This window comes from Enhydra lutris, unplaced genomic scaffold (assembly GCF_002288905.1).
Source record: "Enhydra lutris kenyoni isolate GAN:26980312 unplaced genomic scaffold, ASM228890v2 scaffoldscaffold17, whole genome shotgun sequence".
Classification (NCBI taxonomy): Eukaryota; Metazoa; Chordata; class Mammalia; order Carnivora; family Mustelidae; genus Enhydra; species Enhydra lutris.
The window spans coordinates 2,174,566-2,201,092 of NW_019154101.1; the positions used below are offsets into that span (position 1 = coordinate 2,174,566).

The 26,527-nt window shown below is 39.8% G+C and overlaps 1 protein-coding gene across 7 annotated transcripts; it reads right to left on the reverse strand.

Annotated features, from left to right (window-relative positions):
- On the reverse strand, positions 1 to 26,349 carry LOC111147747 (solute carrier family 25 member 27). 7 transcript variants are annotated; one of them, XM_022503964.1, is made up of 9 exons: positions 25,958 to 26,349; positions 23,082 to 23,273; positions 21,210 to 21,294; positions 19,081 to 19,203; positions 16,942 to 17,054; positions 13,093 to 13,177; positions 8,132 to 8,224; positions 7,405 to 7,507; positions 1 to 956 (listed from the first exon to the last, which is right to left on the reverse strand). In XM_022503964.1, the coding sequence occupies exons 1-9, from the start codon at positions 26,061 to 26,063 to the stop codon at positions 780 to 782; spliced, it is 1,077 nt and encodes a 358-aa protein (XP_022359672.1). In that variant the 5' UTR covers positions 26,064 to 26,349; the 3' UTR covers positions 1 to 779. The 7 variants fall into 7 exon arrangements, with proteins under 7 accessions (XP_022359672.1, XP_022359673.1, XP_022359676.1 ...); XM_022503965.1 differs by lacking the exon at positions 1 to 956 and adding an exon at positions 1,132 to 2,170 and having other exon boundaries at positions 25,958 to 26,148; XM_022503968.1 differs by lacking the exon at positions 1 to 956 and adding an exon at positions 1,132 to 1,907 and having other exon boundaries at positions 25,958 to 26,063.
- Between the last annotated feature and the right edge of the window lie 178 nt (positions 26,350 to 26,527).

Consider the following 26,527-nt stretch of genomic DNA (forward strand, 5'->3'; position numbering starts at 1 on the left):
ATTTATTTAAAATGTGTAAGACAGAAAAATGCTATAGAGAAAAATCTGGTTTTGGAAGATTCAAGAGCACTGGACTGGGTTGTTGTGAAGAAAACATAAAGTATTGACTATGTACCTAATTCATATATAATAAGTCCCACTAATAATAATAATAGTTAGGAAGTCTATATTTTTATCCAGGCTCTGTTATGAAGTAACCTATGAGCATAAGCAGCTCTACCTCTCTGGGCCTCTGTTTCATAACATGTAAAATGAGAGGGTTAAACCAGATGATCCCAAGGAGTCACTTCAGGTTAAAAAATTCCAATTATTCATGTTGAATCCAGATATCAAGGAACAGTCTCAGTAATTAAAAGCAGTGTTTTCACCCCATGCCCCTTGAAGAATAAAGCTAAATAAATTTTTTTGTGGTCCAGCTGGTATATTTTGATCCAATCTTTACTTAATTTGAAAGGTTATAAAACATGAAAACCCAAAGAGTTCCCAAAAGTGGTCCCAATGCAGAACATGTGGGGATTTAAATACATAATATTATTTTAAATATATTTAACAACTCAATTCATACAGATTGACAGATGGAATGGAAAAGTAGACCACCAACAGATTTTGGTTGAACTCCACATTCTGAAAATTCCATAGAAAAACAACAAGCCACTGCATATTAGTACATCACATTAAAATATATTCTAAAGTATAACTCCCCTTTTAAATGGCAGTGATTATACAGTAGTGCAACCACAGGGCATGTGTAAACTTTTTTTGTTCAACATCATCTATGTCTATAACAAACTCTGGTTAACTCCAAGATGTTTCTTGGGTCTAAGCTTTTTGAGCTTTCCTACATTGGCAGTTACAGCCTCTACCCACAACTCTATCCATCCCTCCAGAAATGCCCACTGGCTGAGGTTGGGGGAACAGGTGGCATACAGGTCAATCTGAAGAAATCTCTCACCTTTCTAAAATAAGAAAATGGATTTGATTCGATGATTGAAGACATAAATGTACACCATAGGCAGTTTATACTTATCACTATTTAGGCAGGAAACTTTGTCAAAACTGGGTAAGATTCAGGATAGAGACAGCTTCAGTGTGATTTCTGAGTTCGCTCCCTCTCTCTCTCTGGCCCTTAGTGTTAGGGAAGGAGATGAGAAAGGATGGCTGTCCAAAGTGGCTGACCTCATCTCAGCCCTGCTTTGGAAATGCCACGGAAAGGCTGATAATAACAGGTTGCTTTATGAAAAGGACCTACCCACCTAAGCTTTAATCAAACAAGCAGCATTTTTTATATATCGAGCTTCTTGGAGGCTACCGGCAAACTCTAGTTGCAACAGCGTATGTAACAAAGCAAACACTCTACTTGGTGTTCATCAAGACTCATGTGGCTGTCAGGAAGTCCTTAGCATGTGCAGTGGAGTGCTAGCCAATAATACAGACCTAACCAAAGATGGGACACTGACAGAAAGAAGCTTCTCTCCTGGAAATCCAAACATCATCTCAACTTGATGTTTTTCATCCTCTTGGCAAGAAAAGGTACATTAACTTCCTTCACTACTAGGGAAATTCAAAATGTTTATTCATGAATTTTCATTCACCTCCCTTTAATTTACAGTATGTGCGCTTTAACAACAGAAAAAGGAATCATCAAATTTCCATTGAAAATACTGACAACAGTTTAAATATATTTCTGAATCACTATGTATGTATGTGTTCTTCCAGATTCCTGTTGTCTACTTCAGGTCTGAGATGCTGTCTCCCTTTTGGCACCTCTCTACGTAGGCTCCTCAGCATAGAAGAGCATCTCAAAGGTCAAATCTTCTCTTGTAAGATGAGTGCTCAGGATTCAAATCTTCTTGAAAATTCTGTGCCAGGTCTCATTGGGTGGCCTTGTGTAATCCAACCAGATTGCTCTTGAACAAAAAGAGGAGTCAAAGAGAACTTGGGTTTCCAGAGAAAAATAAAGTGCTGCCCCTATAAATCACAGTCTTTGTGGAGTAAGGTGTCTTCCTAAAGAGGTAGAAATAATAGGGGTGTGTGTTGTAGATGCCCACATTTCAATGATACTGAACACTGTATCTTTAAGGGCTGCATCTTTAAGGGCTTAAAATGGACTGACTCCACTCATCTCTCTGATTTTTTCATAAGTAAGCCAGAACACCAGTGACCAAGGGGTCTGAAAGATTAACCAAAGAAGTTAGTGCATATTTCAAAGTGATTATGAATATTCTACATTTATGCATATACATCTCTGAATGACAAAGTCATTTTGAATCCACTTAGGCTGAAAACAAATATTTTGGTATTTCACCTTTATAGAGCACTTTATAATTAACAAAGTATTTTCATGTCTTATTTCTCATAGATTTCTCTGAACACTTTACAATAGAAAGGAAAGGTAATAATACCCCTATTTTACAGATGAGGACACTAAGGCTTAGCAATCAAAAAGCCATCAACATGTTGTGGAGCTAGAGAACAGACTTCTGGCTTGCATTCCAGGGTTCCTTCTACTGAACCCTTCCCCGCTAAGAGGCTGGGACTCTGCATGCCTGAATTCTAGGCTAGGCTCCTCTGTGTGTAGATTGTAAAGCGTGACAAGGAGTCAGTTAAGAACTTGCAAGTGAAGATGAAAGATTATCCTTTGAGAGTTAGATCAGAAGCTCAACACCTGATGTATTACAAAATGGTTATAAAATTTCATATAAAATAGGGAAAAGAATTTCCAGCTCAGAAAGACTTGACTAACTTGAATAAAGGTATAACCACATCAAAAGGAATTATCAGGGGATGAAGGCTTTTTAACAAAGGAAGATAAAAACATCAAAGACAAAGAAGGAAGTAGCAGAGGAGACACTGGAAGTATCATCAGAGGCGGGGTATTTTGGATCCAGGTCCTGTCTGGTTTGGTTCATAGATGATACGTAATATTGATCAGAGAGAAACTGTCCAACTAGAGTCAAAAAAGAAGCTTGAGCAATTAGAATATAAAATGTATTTGGTTAGAGAGTTTGTGAAGCAATATTTATGTCCTGTGTTTGGAAATATTGAGTGTGTTATATTGGGAGACTGAGACTTTACCAGTGGATTTAGGAGAACACATGTTGGTTAGTTAACCATATGGAAGACATGGACAAAATAAAGAATATGAAAATGAAGTGAGCCAGTGATATAACTGCCATCAGATCAAGGAATAGAGGTCTCAGCTAAGAGTGGATTATGTAATCATTTCTAGCTACTCGGGTGGTCAGGCTTCTGTAGGCAAATGAAGTAAATATTAATCAGTGAGTGAGCAAAGCAAGGTCTCGCTACCCTTACCTAATGGGAGGGACTGGGGTTGAGTTTAGCTGGGTTATGAATAGAAGTTAAACAGGGAGATCATACAGCCAATAACGGGGTAGTATACGAATGGCATATACTGAGCCTCTGTGTTTTTTTCTTCCCTAGCATAGCTAGACCGCTGTAAATAATGCAAGTGTATGACTCCGTGTTGTCTGCTTTGGTCTGCCTGTTGCCATAACCGCTGGAAAAACAAGAGTCCTTCTCCATGTCTTTTACTGTGGGGCTGAACATTAAGGGTTCTTGGATATTCTTAAATACTAAGATTACGAATAAGCTCTTCCTGTTATTATTCCGTGTGTAGTAAGCAACCTTCTGATTATAACTTGCCTTCACAGATGGCTTGAATTTAGGAGGAAGCACACTGTTGAGAGGACTTCAGCATCTGGATCACTAGCCAAGGGTGTTTCTCAATGTGAATGAGCCAATGCTATGATCTGATCATCAGTTTCAGTGAGTTCAGTTGAGGGTGAAATCTGTATTTGCAAGGCCAGTTTACTTGGAAGTGCCCATGAGTCAGTTTTTAAGGTCATGGTCATGCACTGTGGCACATCAACAAGGCAGTGCCACCCAGGCGACCTTTGGTGGTTAGCCAGCCTTTCTCTAGCAACATCTCTTTACCACTACACACTGTCCCTTTCCCCTGACAACTTTAATAGCTAGCCGCAGGATCTCAAGACATTCTGTGCATTGTATTAGTTAGGAACATGGGTTTAGAACTCAACAGACCTGTGGTCTGTTCCCAGCTCTGCCACACACTGGCTGTATGAACTTGAGCAAGTTTCTTATACTTGGAGCCATGGTTTTCTCATCTGAAAAATGAGGATAACACCACCTGTTTTACTGGGCTCTTACAAGACTTAAAAACAAAAAAATATGTGTAAACAGCTTAGCACAGTGTCTACCATACATGAAGTACTCTCTTTTTTTCCCCTCACTTATACTTCCTGAGTCTCATGCATAAAGAGAATGGGTCAAATTGTCTCAGTATTCCTTTGTCTTATTCTCCCTGTCCTCACACCTCTTGACTCTGATTCTGTTTTCCATCAATGGAAAACCTTATAGACCATCCTTATAGTCTCCCACACTAGAAATATGAAAGTCCCATTTCCTCCCTTCCCTCCCCCATCAGCTACACAGAGTCAATTACTAAATCCTGTTGAGTTAACCATAAATGGCCCTAGAATCTGCTTTCCCTCCATTTTTATAAGCATCTTCACGTTAGACGACTGCCAAAACTTCCTTTCTTGGGTTCTAGCTTTCAGAGTATCTTCTGTATTAAGAAGTAATCCAAAGTATTACTTCTTAATCCAAAGAAGCCGCCAAAGTAATCCTGTACCCAAACAAACCTTAGTACCTTGCTCCCACTATTAAACAGCTGCTTGCCTACTACAGGTTCCACCTAAACCATTAAACTTGCCCCCATAAGGTCCTTCTTAACCTGGTCCTTAAGTTCTTCTCTAGAATTTTGCCCCACCACATCCTCTCTGAGGACCTGTTCTCCAGCTACACTGAATTTTCTGCGGTTGTCCAAACCTACTGGGTACACACATGACTTGATGTCCGTGTTCACATTGCTCCCTCGTGCCTTTCTTGTTAAATGCTGACTGATCTTTCAAAGCTCAGGTCAGACATCATCTCTGTGAAAGACTTTGTGACTTCCTAAACAGGTAAAGCCAATTTTTACTTTACTACCCATGTTCTCACCATGTTTTGTTCACCACGAGTAGAGCATTTAATACAACCTGCTCACAAAGACCATGTCCTCTGGAGTCAAACATCCTGGGTTTGATTCCCTGACTTCATAAAGTAGTAAACAGCTAAACTGGCTGAGTTATTTAGACTCTTTAAGCTTTTGTTCCTCCTCTATAAAAGAGATATGATAATAACCTACTGAAGAGATTGTTGGGAGAATTCAGTGAGGTAAGCCATGAAAATGATTAGCACAGTGTTGGTGCTAATACCAAGTGATTTAATAATATTGGCTTTAGGGGCATCTGGGTGGCTCAGTGGGTTAAGCCTCTGCCTTCGGCTCAGGTCATGATCCCAGAGTCCTGGGATCGAGCCCCGCATCTGGTTCTCTGCTCAGCAGGGAGCCTGCTTCCCCCACCCCCTTCTGCCTGCCTCTCTGTCTACTTGTGATTTCTGTCAAATAAATAAATAAAATCTTTAAAATAATAATAATAATAATAATAATAATAATATTGGCTTTATCATTTCTGTAATTTTAACTACTTACATATCTTTCTTTTCCATCCTTTTATAAGCTGCTCTCATGCAAAACATCTTACTCCTTAGTGCCACCAGCACTTACGATATGCAGGCCAAATCAAAATTTTCCTTTCCATTAAGAAATATCCACAGATTTGAGATAATTTCAAGGTATAACCAAGACAATCAAAATAAGGTTTTACACTTGGGTACACGTTTGCATCAGATATTGCTAAGAGCTTTGGCTCTTTGCATCAGATATGGCTAAGGGCTTTGTGCTCACCTCTAAAGCTCCACCCCCATATGCTCTGTAAGATCCAGATCAACATACGAAGGAGCCATCTAGAATCTGTTCTTAGATGTCCTACGAATACCCAAAACTCAACAAATTTAGAATTAAGCTTGCTATTCTACCACAGGATCTTCCCTACCAATGATCCCATGTTAGGAAATTACATCATCTGTTGCTCAGGTCGGGAATCTGGGAATGAAGTCCAACTTTCCTTGTCTTCTCTGACAATTTTCCCCTCCCCATCCAGTCATACTTCTAGCTCCTTGCTACCTCCCCTAAATTATTTTTTGAATCTATCTTTTTCTGTCCTCACTGTCATACTTTCATGCAAGCTATCATTATGTCTCACCTACTACTACTCCTGGCCTTTCCCCAACCCACATGGCAGCTGGAATGATATTTTTAAAAACACACACGTCATCAAACTGGTGCCCTTCACTCTTATGGGTCTTACAGCCCTTCCCAAACTGGCCTCTACCTCTCTCTGGCCTCACCTTGTGCCTCTTTCCTCCATGTTTCCATGCCTTGGCCTGTGGGTTTCCTTCAATTCCCTGAACTCATCAAGTTTTCTGTCCACTCCAACTGTTCCCTCTACCTAGAATGTTTTTTTTTCTGCTCTTCTTACCTGGCAAATACTACTCATTCTTCAGACTCAGTTTTAGAGCCCATTCTCCACAGAGTTGCTCCTAATCTCCAAGCCTAGGCTATATGTGCTTGCTATATATTTTCATAGCACCAGGCACTTTGCCTGACCACTCGTCACTTCTAGTTTTTTATTCAGTGTCTGGCCTTACCAAACTAGAAGCTCCGGCACTACAACAGGGGTTGAGACTCTTCTGTTCATCCCAAAGCCAGGCACTGGGTACAGGGCTTTGTGTGGCATAGGTGCTCAATTAATATTATTATATTGTGTAGAGCGTTGATTATTGGAATTTCTAAACCCATGACTCGTTCGGTCTTTCAAATGTGTTCTACCTTACAAAATACTTGAGTACCTTATTTTTATTATGTATCTTATGTTACCTGAATAAGTCTATTTAATTCTACATCTTAGTTTACCTTCAGTAAAAAGTAATATACAGATCAAATAAAAATGACATAATGCTTTCTTACCAAACTAAGTTTTGTGGTAATGAGTATTAATGGATAATGCAACATGTGCCAGCAAAGTAACAAATTTTGTTTGAAACAGCAACATTTTCATAGGAACAGTATCTAGTATAAAATCTTAATACCTGTTCCAAACGTACGATACTTTGGCTAAATGGACTACTAAAGGTTTTACATTGCAGAAAACCCTATCCACTGACTTTATAACAACAGAATGTCAACCTTTTCATTTCTGAATAGTAACTGAATCGTATTACTTTAATCCATCTAGGAAGGTAATAAGACTCTGAGGAGAGGTAAAAAGAAAACAAAAAGAGATATAAAAAAGAGAGAAAGAATTGTGGTTTGGGGGCAGAGCCATGCTAAAAACCGAAAGAGAAAGGGGAAAATATTTGTAGATTAAAAGCAATTTAAGTGCAAAGAAGACAAAAACAAAAGAAGGAAAAACCTGACGTTACCATTCTCAGCCAAGATGGTAAAAAGCCTTTATATAGACTCATGAATCCTTCTCCTTGAACAGCCTGAATCAAACAGTCAGTTGATGATTTATACAAAAGTCCCCTAAAAAGGAAAGAAGACAGTTCTGCTAAATTTGTGTGTAAATAGTGTATAAATAAATCATAAATTAAAAAATAAAGGAAACTTACTATAAGGAAACTTAAACATTTTCTGCTAATTTAGAACAAATAATATTTGTGACTCAGTATATAGAAATCATCTCTTTTGAGTTTAAAGAGAATTTCTTTAGGTGTCTAAGGCTGACTCTTCAGATTCATCCCACCCTTAGTCTTATAGTTAGAATTCACTCCACCTGATCTCTTCCAGAGAGAACATACTGTTTTATATCAAATCAAATTCTCCATGTTACCTGTAAGTCATAAGCTTCTGAAGAAAGTGCTCTGTAAATTCTCAGCAGAGTATATTTTCATAAACTCTTTAAAAACAATAAAATCACAATAAATACCTTGTGTCTAAATAATATGATCATTAAATTAGCTTATATCCCCAAATGCACAGTACTTTTCCATCAGACAAAGAGCAGATAATTACATAAAGACAGTTTGCTGGCTGAACACGTGATCACACAGATACATTTCTATCAAAAGTAAATGCAAGAAAACATCTTTAAGGAACATTATTATTAAGGACATTTGAACACATGGAGAGTGAAGACTTTCTATCTACCTTCCTTGTTTATCTCGTGGTTGATTCATTATTCGGCTTTTGATGACATCAGCGGGTGTTCCCAGAATAGAAGCTACCAGTCCAGAACATAAACTATAAATACAAATAAATGAATTTGAAGGATAATAAATATAGTGATTTCTAAATTGCAAGAAAAGGAAATTTGACATTTAGAAAGAATGGAATACTAAATATATTATTGTATTATTCTTTATAATAATCTTATTTTTGCTTAAAATCAATGCTTAATGAAATTATTAAAGAGATAGAAAAAACAAAAATTAAAAAGAATGTCCAGGCAACAAATAGACATTGAACACCTACTGGTGGTGACAGGCACTCTTCTAGGCAGTGAAGAGGACACACACACACAAGCCTGTCCCTGAGGCCCTTACTTGGGAAGAGGCAGAGAAGAAATGAATAATTTCAAAACTCCGGTAAGTGCTACGAACAAAATAAAACTGGATAGCATGATAGGGAGTAAGTGGATGACAGGCCATCGCGGAGAGGCTCTTGAGTGACAACAGAGTGGAGTGGAGCAAGGATGTAAAGACATGGAGGAAGAATGTTGCCCACTAGAGGAACAGCCCAGGAAAAGCCCTGAGGCAGAAATGGCCAAGGTGGGCTGAAGAGAGAGAAAGAAGCCCACATGGCCAAGGCATCCTGAAGGGGTCCAGCCAGATGAAAGACTGAAGAAGCAGGCAGAGATCAGCCCATGAAGGCTATTGAAGGGGTGTGATTTTATTCTAGATGTGAACAGAAGTCACTGAGAGGATCTTGGGCAGGGGAATCACCTTATTTGCTTAATATTTAACCAACAAAAAATTCACTTTGACCACTATTTAGGCCTCATTTCACTAAGCTATTCCATTTGCATATAATCTTACCTTCTTCTCCCCATCCTAAGGGATCAAAATAGAAATCCAATTATGTCATTTTTCCCTACTTAAAGGCAGCTAAGACTCATTCCCTACTACCTGATTTAGCTCACACACTAGTTGTCATACATATTATTCCAAGATCATATCTCTCTTCACCCATTTTGCTTTAACAACATGACTAAGTGTAGCTCTGTATTTACCGTACTATGCAACACCTCTATGCCTGCACCCCCGTCTAATTGGAAAATTCCTGTTTTTCCTTCAGTCTACGCTCAGGCATAAGGTCTAATAAGTTTCTGTTTATCCCTTCTTCCTTTGTCCAACAATGTTATCTGCTCCTTCTTGAAAAAGGCTTGTCAATTCCTCCGAAGCGACAAAATGGCTCTCTGTGGTCAACCTACGGCAGAGTCAATCGCAATTCTATAAATGAGTGACTAAGAAGTTAAGAAATCAGGGGCGCCTGGGTGGCTCAGTGGGTTAAAGCCTCTGCCTTCGGCTCGGGTCATGATCCCAGGGTCCTGGGATCGAGCCCCGCATCAGGCTCTCTGCTAGCAGAGAGCCTGCTTCCTCCTCTCTCTTTCTCTGCCTGCCTCTCTGCCTACTTGTGATCTCTGTCAAATAAATAAATAAAGTCGTAAGAAAAAAAGAAAGTTAAGAAATCACTAGCAGTTCATTATACTTGTGGGTATGCAAGGCAATTCAGAGGATGAATTTCCACAAACTGAAAACTCATGAGCTGCTTTAAACTTTTCCACAAGAAAGACCTATGATGAGAAAAAGGGTGGTTGCCCTGAGTCAAGGAGTATGAAGTCCCGCATCCCAGCAGCTGAATCTACAGAAACTGGGATCAAGGCAGCCTGAATAACAGCTTATGTCTGGCTAATGCAAAACTGGAAAGGAAAACTGTGGAAAACTTTTAGATCTTCTGGAACATCAAATACCTCACAAAGACAAGGACTACTGATTTCTGTGTCAAGGCTTTTGAAGTCTCTGAAAGCTCTATGGCAGGGAAGTTGAAGCTACCTTAGGAATCTTTGTATTCTCTCTTACTCTAAACTGCTGTAGCAGAAAGTACTCAGACTCTGTCCACCACTTTCAGGTCAGGATTTATAATTCAAAGGAGAAAATTACTTTAGAAATACTTGAATTCAAGGGAAGAAACCCATATAACCTATTTCGTATTACAGCAAAAGACCTAACTGTGCATATAACATCCTTGGGTCTCTGCCCACACAAGTCATTGTCTATGTGGAAAGAGCTCGTTTCACCACGTACATTCCAGTAGGTATACACTACTGCTCTTTTAATATTCTTTCCTATTTGTTTCTATTCTTTGAAAGTTTAATACCACTGATTTTAATATACCTTAAAATTTTCACACAGAAACCTCTTAACCAACACCTAAGGATATAGTGTATCTTCTTTAAAAAATAAATACTAAAAGAGAATAATGTATTCAGGAGGCCTCAAGGAAGACGGTATCCAGAGTCAATGGGAAAAGATAGAGCAATAAAAAGAACACTGATTTCGCCCAAGCTCTTTGCACTGAAATGGACATTGCTGCTTTTTACTATTGACCTTCATCGCTCCTTGTTAACAACATGATGAAGCTGAGGACACAACTAAAGTGATAACAGACAGAAAGTGACTGGTGAGTCTCCTGATCTCTCCAGGCAGCCAAGCGGCTATCTCTAAGACCAGTTTCAGATATTCCCATCAGCACTGTTTCAGAGAAAGCCAGCCTCTTAAGGATGAAGTAAATCATGCTCATGGGTCATCTTCACACAGAGTAAACTCACCTTTCTCACAGTTTTACCTCTCAACAGCCTCATGATTTCAAAAAGAAAAACAAGGTTATCCTGGTCTTCCTGTTCTATATCATTTCCTGATGATTAATTCAACTCTCTACCTTTCCTCTGCTTCCTTGATTAATATACTTTGCCACCTGCCTTCCCACCTCACTAAAATCCTCACTTGTCTTTATTGCTCCTGGCCTACCCCAGGACTTCTTATTTACCCCATTTTTAGAAATTGTGGTAAAGCAGACACAACATACAATTTACCATTTTAATCATTTTTAAGTGCACAGTTCAGAGCTTATACCGTTTTTATTGTTCTTTATATCAAATTCCTTTTTCCCAGGTGTTGGATGGCTCATAAGAAGCTCTCTGGTGTACAGCTGCAATCCCCATTGAGCCTCCAGGAGCATTCATTTTCTTCTAGGACACAGTATCCAGAACTTCCATACCACATAGCACCGTTTACCTACTCGATTTGACTTCATCGTTAGCAACTTTTGAGTTGCCCCATGTAACACATGTATTCATACCAACCCATTTAAAAAACTGATCCAGTGGGTAGAGCTAAAAAATGAAACAAATGCCCATAATTTCATTTCCCTAAAACCTGAACTAGAGAAGAATAAGACTAAGTTATTTCACATTAGGACGAATATATACAGCTGGAAATCTTGTTTTTCCACAAAAGACAGATCTGTTTGGTATATGTTGGGCAGATTTACACCTGCCAGGAAATCCAGGATTCTTTGGTTAGATGTGGTATTTGAGAGAACATTTGGGTGGAAAGAGAATGAAAGAGAGTGGTAATATCAACGTGGAACTACAGGACAGATCTGACTATCTTGTTCCTAGAGTAGATCATAACACCAGAACAGAGAAGCATCTTGAAAGATGAGGAAGTCTTACAAGGTGACTCTACTGGGTGGAAACTGGAGACAAAAGTCTCCTAGGCAGAGTGAACAGCATGAACAAAGATAGTGCAGGAGAGATGGCAAGGGTAGACACAAATATATATATATGTTTATCAGGATGGAAATAAGAAGTGGAAGGAGGTCAAAATCCTCAGTTTTCTCTGAAAAAGGAGGCCAGACTATTGGCTACAGAAAGTATGGTGTAGCTAGTGAACACACCTGGGTGAGAATCTGGAATGGAAAAGAATGGTAAGCAAAGACACATAAAAAGATTGCCCTAGTAGCACTAAAGATCACACTTATTTTAAGAGTGGAGGAATGAAGAAAAACTACTCTAGGAATATAAAGTTAAGGTGAATCTGGAATTGGAATTGCTTATATTTATATATCTCCAAATCTCATTGGTTCAACACTCTTAATATACTTTTGGGGTCATCTAATAGCATAAAGCATTCTGGAATTTGGACACAAGATCAGAAGCTATATGAAATCACTATAAGGTTAAGAACACTATACATCTATAAAGTAACTCACTCTAATGGATAATTTGAAATTGTGCTGCAAAGAGATAAGGTGCTTCTGCTTCCTGGACTGCTCTACTTCCTGTCTCTGTCAAGAGCTACAGCCTTTCAAAACACCTAATTCTAGCTCCTTTATAGGCCCTTCCCAAGTGGTTATTTTTTTCCTCCCTCTTCTGAATGGTACAGTAACTAGGCATTTTGTTTCAGCATTTACCATACATTATTTTTGTTTTTTAAAGATTTTATTTACTTATTTGAGAGAGAGAGAAGGAGAGAGAGCACTAGCAGGGGAGGGACAGTGGGAGAAGGAAAGGGAGAAGCAGACTCCACCCTGAGCAGGGAGCCTGACAACACAGGACTAAATCCCAGGCCTGGGATCATGACCTAAGCCAAAGGCAGATGCTTAATTGAGTGAGTCACCCAGGCACCCCTAGATATTGTTTTCATATGTGTCTTGTTTTTTCCCTGCTCAGCTGCCTAGAAAGAAGCCGGGGTTACCCTTTGTACCCACTGCAGTGCCCTGCAGGTGCCTTTATCATAAAAGATGCTCAAACTTAACTGTGGAATTGAATTGCAGAATTGATCAACAGAATCTGACCCCAGGAGGGTCCCATCAAGGTGCAAATATTTGGGATGGTTTAATATGAAACATTGTGCAATTTTGTCTCTTTCTTCCCCATTTTAACTGCAAAAAATTCGAAGAAAATTGTTCTTTTTAAATGTACTATCACATTTCTCTAAGGGTAATATCACTAGATTCTCCATCACAGGAGATAAAAGGTTAGAATTTGTGCCAAATGTGGAAGAAAAGTGATACAGAAAATAATTCAAACTAAAATAATCACTTACCTTGATAAACCATGAGTCATGATATTGTCCTCAAGTGGAGTGTTCAGTACCAAATAGTGTTTCACTGTATCATAAGTAGTTAAATCTGGCAATAAAAAGAAAAAGGAGGCTGAAATATTCATTTGACAATGAATGTCTTTTATGTTAATAATATGTTAGGCTTAGGACACCTGGGTGTCTCAGTCAGTTAAGCCTCCGACTCTTGATTTTGGCTCAGGTCATGATCTCAGGGTCATGAGATCGAGCCCTATGTTGGGTTCCACGCTGAGCATGAAGCCTGCTTAAGATTCTCTCTCTCTTTCCCTCTCCTCTGGCCCTCTCATTCTCCCGCTCACACACACACACACTCTCAAGAAAAAAAAAAGAATAGATTAGGCTTGGGGTAGGAATGTGTACAAGGATGTAAGATACTATTATCATTCTCAAGCATGGGAAAGCAACCAACAGATGAAAGGTGAGGAAAAGAGGAAGAGAGACAGGTACTCAATTATATCGTTTGAACATTTGAATCCAGCTATCGCCTACCATCAGCTCAACCCCTGGACTTCTTAGTATTTGAGATGATAAATTCCTTCTCTAATCCTAAGTAAGTTGAGATGAAATTCCATCACTTATAAATAAAAGGTCCTGACCATTATTCTACATTAAGCTTTTTATATTTTTTTCTAATGACAATGAAGAGCTATTGAAGAGTTTTACACGGGGCAGTGATATATTACAACATTGGAGTTTTATAATGACTACCTACAGTGAAGTACAGGAAGTGAATTGTAAAGAAGCAAGAATGGATAGATGCGTTTGATCACTCACCAAATATGTGAGTGTCTACCATATGGTAGTAGGCATTATTCTAGGTGCTGGGAAAAAAGCCACGGATAAACTGAACAAAATCCTCATTCTTTGTTGAGGGATAGACAGTAAGCAAATATATAAACCACAGCATTTCAGATAGTTATAACTCTCCAAAGACAAATAAGGCAAAGAAAGGGGATAAGAATATCAGAAGGTGGAGGAGAATGATATATATGAATTTTAAAGATGGGATCTTTAAGGGAGGGTTTTGAGCACAGCAGTGACAACTCTGGGTTACTATTTACATGACACTCTGGCGGTTCTGCTGTGACTGGAGTACAGGGAGACAAGACAGATTAGAGATGAGACTATTGCATTTATTCTGATGAGAGATGATGATGGTTTGGAAAAAGGAGTTGTGGAGCACTGGTCAGATTCTAGGTATGTTTTGAAGGCAGAATCACCAAATCGAATAGAGAGGGAAAGAAAGGAATCAAAGATGACTACAAGATTTTTGAGTTTTGGGTGCCTGGGTGGCTCAGTGGTTTAAAGCCTCTGCCCTCAGCTTGGGTCATGGTCCTGGGGTCCTGGGGTCCTGGGATCGAGCCCCGCAGCGGGGAGACTGCTTCCCTTCCTCTCTCTCTGCCTGCCTCTTTGCCTGCTTGTCTTCTCTGTCAATAATAAATAAAATCTTAAAAAAAAAAAATTTTGAGCTTAAACAATTTGAATGGCAGAGCTGCCATTTTTGGAGATGGTGAAAATGAGATTTGACTAATTTAGAATGTTTTAACTAAGTTGATGGAGTGATGACCTTGGTCACAGCAGTTTCCAATGCATGGGGGGACAAAATGGCCGTGGGGTACATATGGAAAGACCAGTCTGGAGGCTTCTGTATTGACCCAGTAGGAGGAGATAAAAAATACTTGGACAAAGGAGTGGCTCCAGGGATGAAAAGAAGTAGATGGATGCAAGATACAGCTAGGAGACAGAAGTAGTTGGACTTGGTGACTGATTGGTTTTTAGGAGTAAGTGAAAGGAAAGAGATGAAACTCTTGCCTAGGTTTCTACCCTGTTCAAGTGAGAAAATACGGTATTTTTGAGATTGGGAAGAATGGAGAGCAAGTAGTTTGATAAATGAATTTGGTTTGGACACAGCATGATATATTTAAGATAACCCAAATAAACATGCTGAGTAAATAGCTGGAAGCTGGAAGAGAAATCTGAGCTACAACAGATTTTGAAGCATTGAATTGAGAAACTACAATCAGTAAAGATTCCTGATAACTAAAATAGCCACCAATATGATGTTGTAGCTATGGATGGACTGAAAGAGCAAAATTTAAAAAACCAGACTTACTTCCTTTGATATTTAAGTGATATGTTCCTATAACCCTCAAAAAGGCCATCCCTTCATTTCCTAGAATCATTTAAGTTGGGTCTTAGAAATAATCTTTTCATTCATTAGCTCATTCATCAAATGTTTACTGACTACATGAGATGATAAATAAAATGTCTTTGCCTTCAGGGGGCTCATAATCTAGCAGAGGAAATAGACACACAGTAGAAAGCAATGTAATGAGGTATAAGTGATCACAGAGTTAAGTACCGGGAACTACAGAAACTCATAAAGAGGCATCTAACACAACATGGCTAGGGAAGGGTGGTTGTGGGTTTCAGGAAAAATACACGGTAGAAAGACACTTTGGCAGAATACTAAAACATCTGCAAGAAGGAAACTAAATAGAAGAAGAGGGAGGAGGACAGAAAGTAGGAGAAGAGCAGTTTGGTATGTGCAGGCAATGGAACCTTCTAGCTCATGACTCTCTGTTTCACTTTTTACTCCTGAATCAATGAATTGTTCAATTCCCTGAAGGCACAGTTTGGATTGTGCAGACCTTCTATATTATGTTATGAAACTTCCACTTTTCTTCTGTGAGTGATGAGAAGCCAGTAAAAGGTTTTAAGAGTCCCAGTAACATGTTGAGATTTCTGTTTTAGATAAATCCTCCTGGATACTGGATATAAATATGAGGACAGGGGAGGAGACCAGCCTGATGGCTGTGGCTATGATGGTGGGAATTGTAAAAATGGTCGTTTTAAGGATACTAAGGTGATAGGTATTGGAGAGGGTACACTTTCAAGAAATATTTAGAAGACAGAAGTAAGGGCGCCTGCGTGACTCCGTGGGTTAAAGCCTCCACCTTTGGTTCCGGTCATGATCCCAGGGTCCTGGGATCGAGCCCCACATCAGGCTCTCTGCTCAGCGGAGAGTGTGCTTCCTCCTCTCTCTCTCTCTCTGCCTGCCTCTCTGCCTACTTGCGATCTCTGTCTGTCAAATAAACAAATAAAATCTTTTAAAAAAGAAGAAGAAGAAGAAGAAGACAGAAGACAGAAGCAAGGGGTGCTTAGGTGGCTCAGTCAGTTAAGCATCTGTCTTTGGCTCAGGTCATGATCCTGGGATCCTGGGTTGGAGTCCCACATTGAGCTCCCTGCTCAGTGGAGAGCCTGCTTTTCCCTCTGTCCACTCTGCCTGCCACTCCCCCTGCTTGTGTGCTCTCTCTCCCTCTTTCACTCTGAAAAATAAATAAATAAAACCATAAAACAAAAGACAGAAGCAGTTAGTGACTGACTATGGGAGGTGAGGGACAGGTTGAGTTAAGGAAGCACTGAGGTTTCCAGTCCGGGATGCCTGCTGCACAAGCTGGGGGAAAGAGTTGGGCATTCTGGATCTAATGATTGTCACATGGTTATATGTGCCGTTTTGGATCTTGGAGGAGGGTGTGGGTAGAGAGGAAACCTTAGAAATAGTTTAGTACTATCTCTTTATTGACATAATTTGCTTATTTTAGGAAATCCTTTTCATAGATCACCATGGAGAAAAGTGAAAATACTCTAGAGAAAATATTCAATTAAGTTGTTCAAACAGAAATGAAGACTGTTGCCAATGATTACTAAAAATGATTAAATAAAGTTTTTCCTTTTCCCTGATGTCTGTGCTTATCATTACAATCATGAAGGCAGTAAGGACTTCTCAGAGTTCAATAAAGTTTCCATTACCTCCCATATTCACCAGCGCGGCTCTTTGTATATTGGGTACCCAGCCTGCCCAAAGCCCACGTATTCCTCCTTCAGATAAGATTTTTGCAAATGCATGATGCACACCACGAAATCTAAAGGAAAAATAATAACGAAATGTGAAAATTCTATGCCTTCCTATGGAATGCAGCTGGATAAACTTCACCTATAGCTGTTATGATTTGGAGTAAAATAACATCTTAATTACCCAGAATTGTTAGAAATTGAAGAAATCAATCCTCACGTATTCTCATAAAAGAAATGACATTTTTAGTCCAAAGAGTGGGGAGGGCAATCTCATAATAAAAGTTCTTAAAATTGAATACTTCGGGTTTTATAAAAATTTACTATCCTATCCTGATTTTGTTCAGTTTTGTTTTTTTGTACACAGGTGAAAAATGGTGCTGACCCATGAATCAAATCTGGAAACCCCTGTTATAAAATAATAGTCTGGGTTTTATATAGTCCGAAATACCTGGAGTCCAATGCCATCTTTACCACTTACAAGCTGAGTGGCTTTAATTTAGGCTCTACATTCCCTAAGTCTCACCAAAAAGATAATAAGATATATTTATAAGGCATGCAAAATTGCTATAATGCTACATGGGAAGTTATACTCACAAATGATGGTCACTGTAGTCAAAATCTGTTGTGTACTTATTAAACATAGGACTTTTTATATACATTAGATAAATTGTACTCCTGAAAACTCTATGAAGTGTGAATTTATGTTCCAATTTCCATCTGAGGAAACTGGAGTCTTAGGAACTTGTTAAGGAACTAAGTTAACTAGGTTAAGGAACTTGACTAGGGTCAGAGCTAAAATGTGGTAAAGGCTGGATACGAATCCTGGGCTGTCGGACCCCAAGGTTGATGTTCTTTACAACAGCAGGAAATGTTTTTTACTACTACATCAAACCAATAATTTCCAACAGCAGAGACAAAGGAGGGGAGAAACTGACAGGATTAGTTAAAAACTCAGATTTTTCTGGATCCCGATGATTCTCCCCATGTAGTCAACTTGGAAAACATCACTTCTTCCTGCTACTTAGTAATTAATTAGAAGGTGTTACAAGATGACAAAATGGGTCCTGGGATTCTGTAAACTGCTTGGTTAAGTCAGAGTGTTACCCTTTTCTCCTCTGTGGTGGGCATTCTCTCTGTCTGGAGGGCTCAAGGGGGCCTGGACTGCCAAGCCCAACCTCAGCTTCAAACTGAGCCAGCTAGAGGAGCAGCACTGTGAAGAGCAGTGGTCCGTGTCATTGGTGGGTTCCTAAAGGAGATTCAAAACGCTCCTTCATCTCTGGCCCAGCCACAGACCTGCAGTGTTCAGAGGAACAGACCTCTTCTTACTCAGCCAAAGGTGTTCTGCACTTTTCCTCTTTTCTGGGAGACGTCTATCAATCTCTAAGATTTTGCCCCTTTCCCAGAGAACCAGGCTAAGTGGTGTTTTAATAAATTATTCAACATGAAGTCCTTTGAAGAAAGGCAGACTTCAATAATGTAGAGTAATGCAGTAGGAGAATTTTGTGTCACAAAGACATAATAAAAACCTTCCTTAAACTTGGGGAAAAGAGGAGAAATGGGATTAGATAGGGAAGTGGGAAGAACTTGCAAGGTCAATCTTGCTGTTCTCCCTCTTTCAGGGATTAAAGGGAAAAGAACCAAGCTTTCAGTCATGGAAGAGCCCATGCAGTCTGTCACGCAAACCTTCTGAACGGTCCCTTTCGAAAGATAAAGAAACTAAGGGTAGGAGTGCTAAGTGACTTCTACAACACTAAGCCACAGTGGCAAAACTGGGATTCACACTGAGACAAACTGCAAATTTTAGTGATCAGACTCTATATCAAGCTGTAACAACACAAGTCTAGCTGACTTGGCTGGGAAAAGCAGCAAACAGCTACGCACACATATAATTTTTCTACTAGAGAACACGTGCACCTTATCATGCAATGAAAAGATCCATGTTAGCCCTTCTCTTAATGAATACATCTTCCAAGTTGAAAGAGTCAGAATTAATATCTTCACTGAATGCTGGATTACAAAAATGCATAAATCAGTAGGTACATGTTCAAACTAAGACAGGGGAAAGGAACAGAATCAGTTAATTGGAGAACCTACCGCAAAGGTTTTCCTTCAAGTTTCCTTTTTCCTTCCATTTGCATCTGAACCTTCACTAGATCAGTTGGGTTGGCTAAAAATTGGCCAACAACACCAGCCATCATACCTCCAATCACTGATTTCCTAATTGCAAAAGGAGATACATTTTTTAATAGTTTGTTAAATTAAAATCTTAAAAAAAAATAGTTTCTGTTAATTTTGCAAATTTTGTAGTGAACAGTACCAAGCTGATCCGGCCCCTGACTAGGGATTTAAGACAAAGTGAAGAAAAGAATGGACATACAAATCACAGAGGAAAGTAGATGGTTTGTCTGTTTACTGAAGGGAGGGTTAAAGGAGTTGAAATTCAAATCTGGTTTCAGGGGCCTTCTATGGCCTGAAAGTCAAAGGAAGGGCAGTTGCTTCAAAGTTATAAATATCTGAACTGACCATTTAATTGTAGTTTAATTCTGACCACAGGGGACTGAAAAGAGCATAGATGTAATCAGTCTAACAGACAAAAGCTGGTCAGTCAGATTTTGTAAACTATTATTTTAGTAGTTTTACATAGTTAAGGGGGCTTGAGAACTTTCTTCTCATCGAAGAAACTCTCTCTGCCCCTTGGCTCTTCCTTCTCCTCACCTCCCAAAGCCAACAGTGATTAAGTCTAGACTACTATACTTGAACACGCTTTGAATCCATCCCCTCCTCTCCATGCCAGCTACCTGTGTCTCAGACCAGGCTCTGATCATCTTTTACCTTTTCTTAGAAGAAAAGGGATAATTTCTTTCCTTTTACTCTAAAACGGTATTTGAAGAGGTACAAATGGGTATAGAGTAACAAGGTTCCCTATTATCAGTTCCCTTCCTCTGAAGCAATCACAGTTACTAGTTTCTTATGGTTTCCCACACATAATAATAGTGCATTCACTGAGTGCTTATTATGTCAGGCCCTGTTTTTAAAAACATCATCTAATTTTCATATCAACCCTATGATATTAGTACTACTGTTAAATCCTCTTTACAGATAAGGAAACTGAGGCATAAAAGCAGTTGAAGGACAGTTCAAATCACACAACCAGTGAGTGATATGGCCAAGATGTAACAGCAGGAAATCTGAGTGCCAACCACACAGTCTTAAGCACTAAGTTTCAATTGATAGTTTGTGTACACACAAACATATATGTATAAATACTCCTTTCTAAAAGCACAAATGTAGGGGCGCTGGGGTGACTCAACTGACTAATTTTCAGTTTATATACTGAGCCACCAGCTCTTGGCTTCTACTCAGGTCATGATCTCAGAGTTGTGATCTCGGGGTCCTGGATCAAGCCCTATATCGGGCTCCATGATTGGCTTGGGGTCAGCATGAGATTCTCTCCCTCTCCCTCTGCCTTCCTCTTACCCCACTTGCACTCTCTTCTCTCTCTCAAATAAATAAATAAAATCTTAAAAAAACAAAAAGCACAAATGTGGAATGCTAGGGTGTATACACCTTAATTTTTCCCTAATAATGTCCTTTAAGATATATTTTTCCTAATAATGTATCTCAAAAGTTATCAGTTCATTCAGAACTGCCTCATTTTAAAAAATCGTTTTATAGCATTCCATTTTATGGACCTATCACAATTTATTTAGACAGCTTAACTTTTAACTAAGAAATGTAAACATTTACATGACATTTGATAGGCCCTGCAAATTGTTTTCCATAGAACTTGTATCACTCTCCACCGACATCAGCAGCCTAGGAGCGCCTGGCCCTCATAATGATGAACACAGGACTGTTTTTTCTCTTTGAGAATCTCATAACCGCTGACTGCTTCTCCCTCTGCCTGCCACCCCGCCCTGCTTGTGTGCTTGCTTGCTTGCTCTCTGACAAATAAGTAAATAAAATCTTTTTTTAAAAAGGAATTCTTTTAATATTAAAATATTAATATATATGCAAAATTTCATATACATACACACATGTATGTTTGTATACAATGTGCAGTAAATGCTCACTGATTTGGATTTACATTGTAATTATTAATTATTTTAAGCCTATAACTTGAGGCAATTTTGGTACAAATACACAATTTTATACAAATCTAATGGATACACATTAAAGCCTTTAGGATCAATAGTATACATTATTTTCAAAACAAAACTTACCAAAGGGGATAATGCTTATCTTCACTTTTGCCAAATACAACTTCACGAAGATGTTCGTAAGTGACCATGCGGCCTCCGGAGTACACTGTGTAGAATGGACCATTTAAAAGGTGAATTCAGCTAGACATAATAAAACAAGAGGGCATTCTGACCTGGGCCAGTCCATCTCTCTAGCTGTGTTGTTCTCGCATGAGAGAACAACATATCTCTCGCGTGAGAGAACAACACATTGGCTTTTCTTGATGTTTCTCTAAAGGTGGCATGCCTTCTTACCCCTCAGGCCTTCTCATATGCTGTCTTATCTTTCTTGAATGGATTCTCCCTTCTGTGCTTGGGTAACTCCTCCTAGTCCTCTAAGACTTAATTCAAAGAACACGTTTTCTAAAACATGCTCTCCGACCTCCAGTGTTCTAGACTGCCACTGCACCTGCCATGCTTCTCCTCTCCTCCTCCAGAACAATCCATGCATACATCCAATATGACATTAATTGGAGATTAACTTGATTTTGTTGCTCATCTTTCCATCAGACCATGAGCTTTTCAGGGCAGGCTTTGTGTGTTTTCATTACTCTATGTACCCTAATACAGAGCTTGGTACACAGCAGGCATTTTTCATTTAATAAATATGCATAACTTCACTGGGTAGTTGATTATATTGAGGTAACTTTTTCAGTCAGCTGTCAAACTTACAAAATGAATCTTAACTGTAAAGCCATTTATAATGCTCAACTAAATACAAATGAAAAGAAGTAAAACTCAAAACAATAATGGAAAGCAAAGGAGAAAATATTTTTTTAAAAAAAGACTGGAAAATAAAAATCATTAAAATCAGCACATGGTATTCATAGAGAGCATTTTTCTTGATATTTCAGGAAGTCTAATAAAATATTTTAAAATATTCACAAATATACAAATCACCAAAACAACAACAGTCTCTATACACACTTCTGGAAAGCTCTTAATGAAAACACTCTAGCTTACTCACCTGAAGAACTGAAGCTTTAAAAATCATAAGCTGGTAAGTATTAGTACTGGATGCTTTTCTGGTCAAGGGTCCCTACATACTTGTGGAAGTATTATGAACGTAGAGGAGAAGAATGCCACACCTGTCCTACCTCCTTTGAAGCCAAGTTTATGTTCTCCTATCCACAAGCAGAAAACCCAACAACGACTATCTTTGTGAGAGTCACTTGAGAAGCAAATCTGAAGTATTCTCACTGGCTGTAGCACAGTGACAACTATTTCCCTTGAAGACTGACTAAAGGCCCACACAGGTAGGGAGGTAGCCTTGGAAACAGAGGTGAAAATAAGCTGCACTGCAATCACTCAACTGCCAGAATTGGATCAGTCATCCCTGTTCTCTTTCAGAGTTGCCTAGTCTGTAGTATATGGGACAGAGACTAGTGAGATTTGGCATTTTAGTCAAATATATTTCATTTTCAAAGAACATGAAAAGCTTACATTTTGTGTTTTAAAGTTTCTGAAGTGGAGAAAAATATCACTAATTTTTTTCTTAAAATTCTTCAAACATGCAGAGAATAGAGAAAATAATTCCCTCTGTATCCCTGAGATGTATCATTGCTAACATTCTTGCCACATTTGATTCATTTTTCTGCTTAATTATTTTGAAGTACATTATAGACATCACGAGAGTTCACCCCTAAATACTTGTAATATGCTTTTCTAAAAATTTAAGGCAATCATTCCTTAATAACAATTGGTGGTTAAATTTCTTCCCAAGAGAATATATATTCATTTATTACATTAGCAGAAAAAAAAAAAAACCCACTAGATTTTGAGCACAGCTAAACACAAAAGCAGATGACACACAGAACTCATAACAAACTTACCAGCTGGAATCAAGATAAATACCTATGTGTCTGTAAATGGCAGGTGTCACTCCTTGCCAAAGCTTTAGAAAGCCTTCTTCTTGAACAATCCCTAGGGCTGTGCGCACCATGCCTCTATAGGGAGCAGATTCTCTTGCACTGTCTCCCAACCGAGCAAGGGCAGCTTCTCCTTGCATTTGGAGCCGAGTTTTTGTGAGATCGAGGGGAAAGGTTGCTAATAAAAAAAACAAAATGAGAGGGAAACCCATAACATTCAGAGAAATAAACAAAAATTCCAAAATTCTAAAGTCATGGGACTAATATTTTAGTCTCCACAAGATCCGTGGTTCTCAAATTTTAGAGTACATCAGAATCAGCTAGAGAAATTATTAAAACTTATTTCCTAGTCCCATACCTATGGATTCGGAGCAGGTTGATGGGGGTTTAGAAATCATTTGATTCTTATGCACGCCCAAATTTAAGAATCATTGTCCCAGAGCACCCTCACCCCCAGATCATCAGGGGGAAAAACGTGACAAGATTTGTGTTCTTTTTACTCAGAAATTTCAGCCTAAAATCTACTTTAGTCCTTAATTTGTGTTTTTCAATGGGAATAATTTCAGATTTCCATATTCTCTGATGCTCCTTTGACTGCAACCATGATTAAGACCCAATGTGACTTTTAGAATACTGTACTACTTCTGATAGGTTCAAAATATAAGCAGGTGAAGATGCATTATGTAATTTCATGGGTGATATTCACTGACCTGAAGTTTGAGATATAGAAGATGTAATGTAATGTAATGGAGTTCATACAAGGGCAGCATGCTCAATATACTTTCCAATTAAGGCACAGATTGAGTTGTTTTTCCAGTACAAAGTTTTACGTGTGGCCTCCTCATGAGTACCAATTATACTTGAAAAGTTTTTTTCTTTTTTTTTAAATTTTATTTATTTATTTGATAGAGATAGATCACAGGTAGGCAGAGAGGCAGGCAGAGAGAGAGGGGAAGCAGGCCCCCTGCTTAGCAGAGAGCCCCATGTGGGACTTGATCCCAGGACCCTGGGATCATGACCCGAGCTGAAGGCAGAGGCTTAAACCCACTGAGCCACCCAGGCGCCCCGAAAAGTTTTTTTCTAATGATTATATTTTGAATTCAAGATACTGAATTCAAGAATACATTTTTCCTTGAAACAGTGAAGCTAACTGGTCCACATTAGGAAGATCAAGCTCCTCACTTTATACTCATAATGTCCCAAATAACTGAAGTAACCAGATTCGGGTAAGTTCATGAACGTTATTGACATTACATGAGTCTTTTCAATGACCACTGCCTGATATAAAATCATAGTTATGCTTTTTCCAAGAGAAAACAGAGTAGGGGGAGGAGAATATTAAATCTTACCACTGGTCTTTGGAAAAAATATCTTGCTGATAGTTCCCCTAAAACAGAAGTAGTTTGCATGTAGAGAATTTTAACAATGCTTTATTAACACATGAACCTTGAAAAGATCTAAGATTCCTAAGGTTCCTCTATATTAACATGGGTTATACCTCTCAAAATAATTCTAGTTTACTTACTGGTTACTTAAATAATGCTTCAGGTTCTGATCCTAAAGTGTTTTGTACTCAAAACCAACCCATATTTTGATTTCCTAGCCATTGGTCAACGGGGGGGGGGGGGGAATCAGGTTTAAAAAAGTTAGAAATATCCAATCCAGCAATCTGATTTAAAAAAATTTTTTTTAAAGTGGAAGAATTGTATTTCAGTAAAAACAGTGAGTAACAAAAATTTTCCCATCAGCTTTAAGAGAAGAGAAGGAGAAAAAATAGTGGGTCCAAAGGGCAAGAGCGGAGGAGCACAAAGAGCAAAACAACGGATCCTGTGCTGGCTGCGCTGGAAATACAAAACAAATTCATTTTAGATGAGAACCCAAAGTAACATTTCCTGATGATATACACACCAAAGCTGTTGCTAGTTTTGTTTTTCAGCAGGCAAGAAAATGAAAGGGTAATCTTAAAACGCACGGTGAAGGCTTCACAGGGAACACACAGGCACTCTGCTCACAAAATCATTGGAAGGAACACCACCTGCTCACTCAAGGGCATCAAAATTCTCCCTAGGTGGCCTCTAGTTTTCTCTGACTTGCTTATGCATAGGTAACTGTCCTGTCCTCTATGTTCTTATGATATTTAATACTTTCATTATAGTAAGTAGCACAAGGTAACTGCCTGTCTCAGCATGTCTCCCCACCCGCCTGTAAGAAAGGTCAAGGCTGAGTCTTTGAAGCACCTTCACCACAGTCTAAAATTGTGGTAATTATAACAATGTTGCAATTAATGGGCGCCCCGCCTTGGATTTAGCATTTATATATTATCTACTTCTCAGACTCCGAGATGCAGACACAGTACAGATGAATTAAGCTCAAGGAGGAAAACTGGCAGATGTCGAGAAGATGCTCCATATAAGTGACAGGTTAGTAAGTCCTACGAGTCTACAAAAGATAAGGCTGTGGTGAGGCTATGGAAGAATAGAAATCAGAGAGATTATCTCAATAGAGATGAAGAGTGGATCATGTTTTTAAAAGGTCATCCTCACGGATGGGAAAATGATTCCTAGAGAGGAAGGACGGTTCTTGAAGCTTCCAAGCGTAGACATTCAGACACAATAGCAACACCTCTGAGGGAGACGAAATTGGAAGGAAAAGACCTTAGTGACCTCCAGGGCCGCCTCCTCGCAAAGCCGGCCTTGTCCCCGCCCTGCCACAAGGGCCAAGCAGGTGTGCAAGCAGAGGGCGCAACCCAGAGGGCCGCACCCCCCGGGGGGGCCGAAACCGCTCGCCGGTGCCCTCACCCCCACCCCCAGCGCGGCACCTCGACGAGTCGCGGGGGAGGCCCGGGCGGGGGCGGCCGGGTACCTAGCTCGGCCACGGTAGCCGCCCAGCCCGACAGGAGGAACTTGCTCGCTCGGGGCCATCTCTGGGCAAGCGGCAAAAGCCTCTCCTCATCCTCTGGAAGCGACATTCAGCAGCAAGACGGGACGGCAGTACACCCCTTCTGGCCGGCGCCCAGCGACGCGGCTGGCCTGCCACTCTGCCAGGGCGGCCCGTCCTCAACCGGCGAGTGGCGGAGCGGGGACCATTTCCCTCGCTCCGCTCAGCCAGGCGGCCTCGCAAACCTACAGCCTTCCTCGCAGCCCCGGCGGGAGAGCTCCACAGGACTGAGAGCAGAACAACAACGCGAAGCCCACGAAGCTTCTGGGAAATGTAGTCCGCCGGGCTGCGCGCCTCTTGGGCGCCATTCTCTGATTGGCTGCGAGCGAGGCTCCCTCGGCGCCGCCGGCCCAGGTCTCCATGGCAACAGAGCAAGTTCTCTCCCGCTTTCCACCCCTCCGCACCCGCACCAGTTTGGTCCAGCCCCTGCGTTCGGTCCAGCGTGGCCGGGTCTGGAAAGACCAGTGGAGGTGGGAGGAGGGAGCGATAATGCAG

What these genes read in the sequence shown, in the direction of transcription:
- LOC111147747 (XM_022503964.1), bottom strand. Translation starts at nt 26,063, where the DNA reads ATGTCGCTTCCAGAGGATGAGGAGAGGCTTTTGCCGCTTGCCCAGAGA. An exon ending in GATAAGCATTATCCCCTTTG is followed by an intron (nt 19,204 to 21,209) that starts GTAAGTTTTGTT and finishes TTTTGCAATTAG; the next exon opens with GAAATCAGTGATTGGAGGTA. An exon ending in CTTGAAGGAAAACCTTTGCG is followed by an intron (nt 17,055 to 19,080) that starts GTAGGTTCTCCA and finishes TTTTTCCTTTAG; the next exon opens with ATTTCGTGGTGTGCATCATG.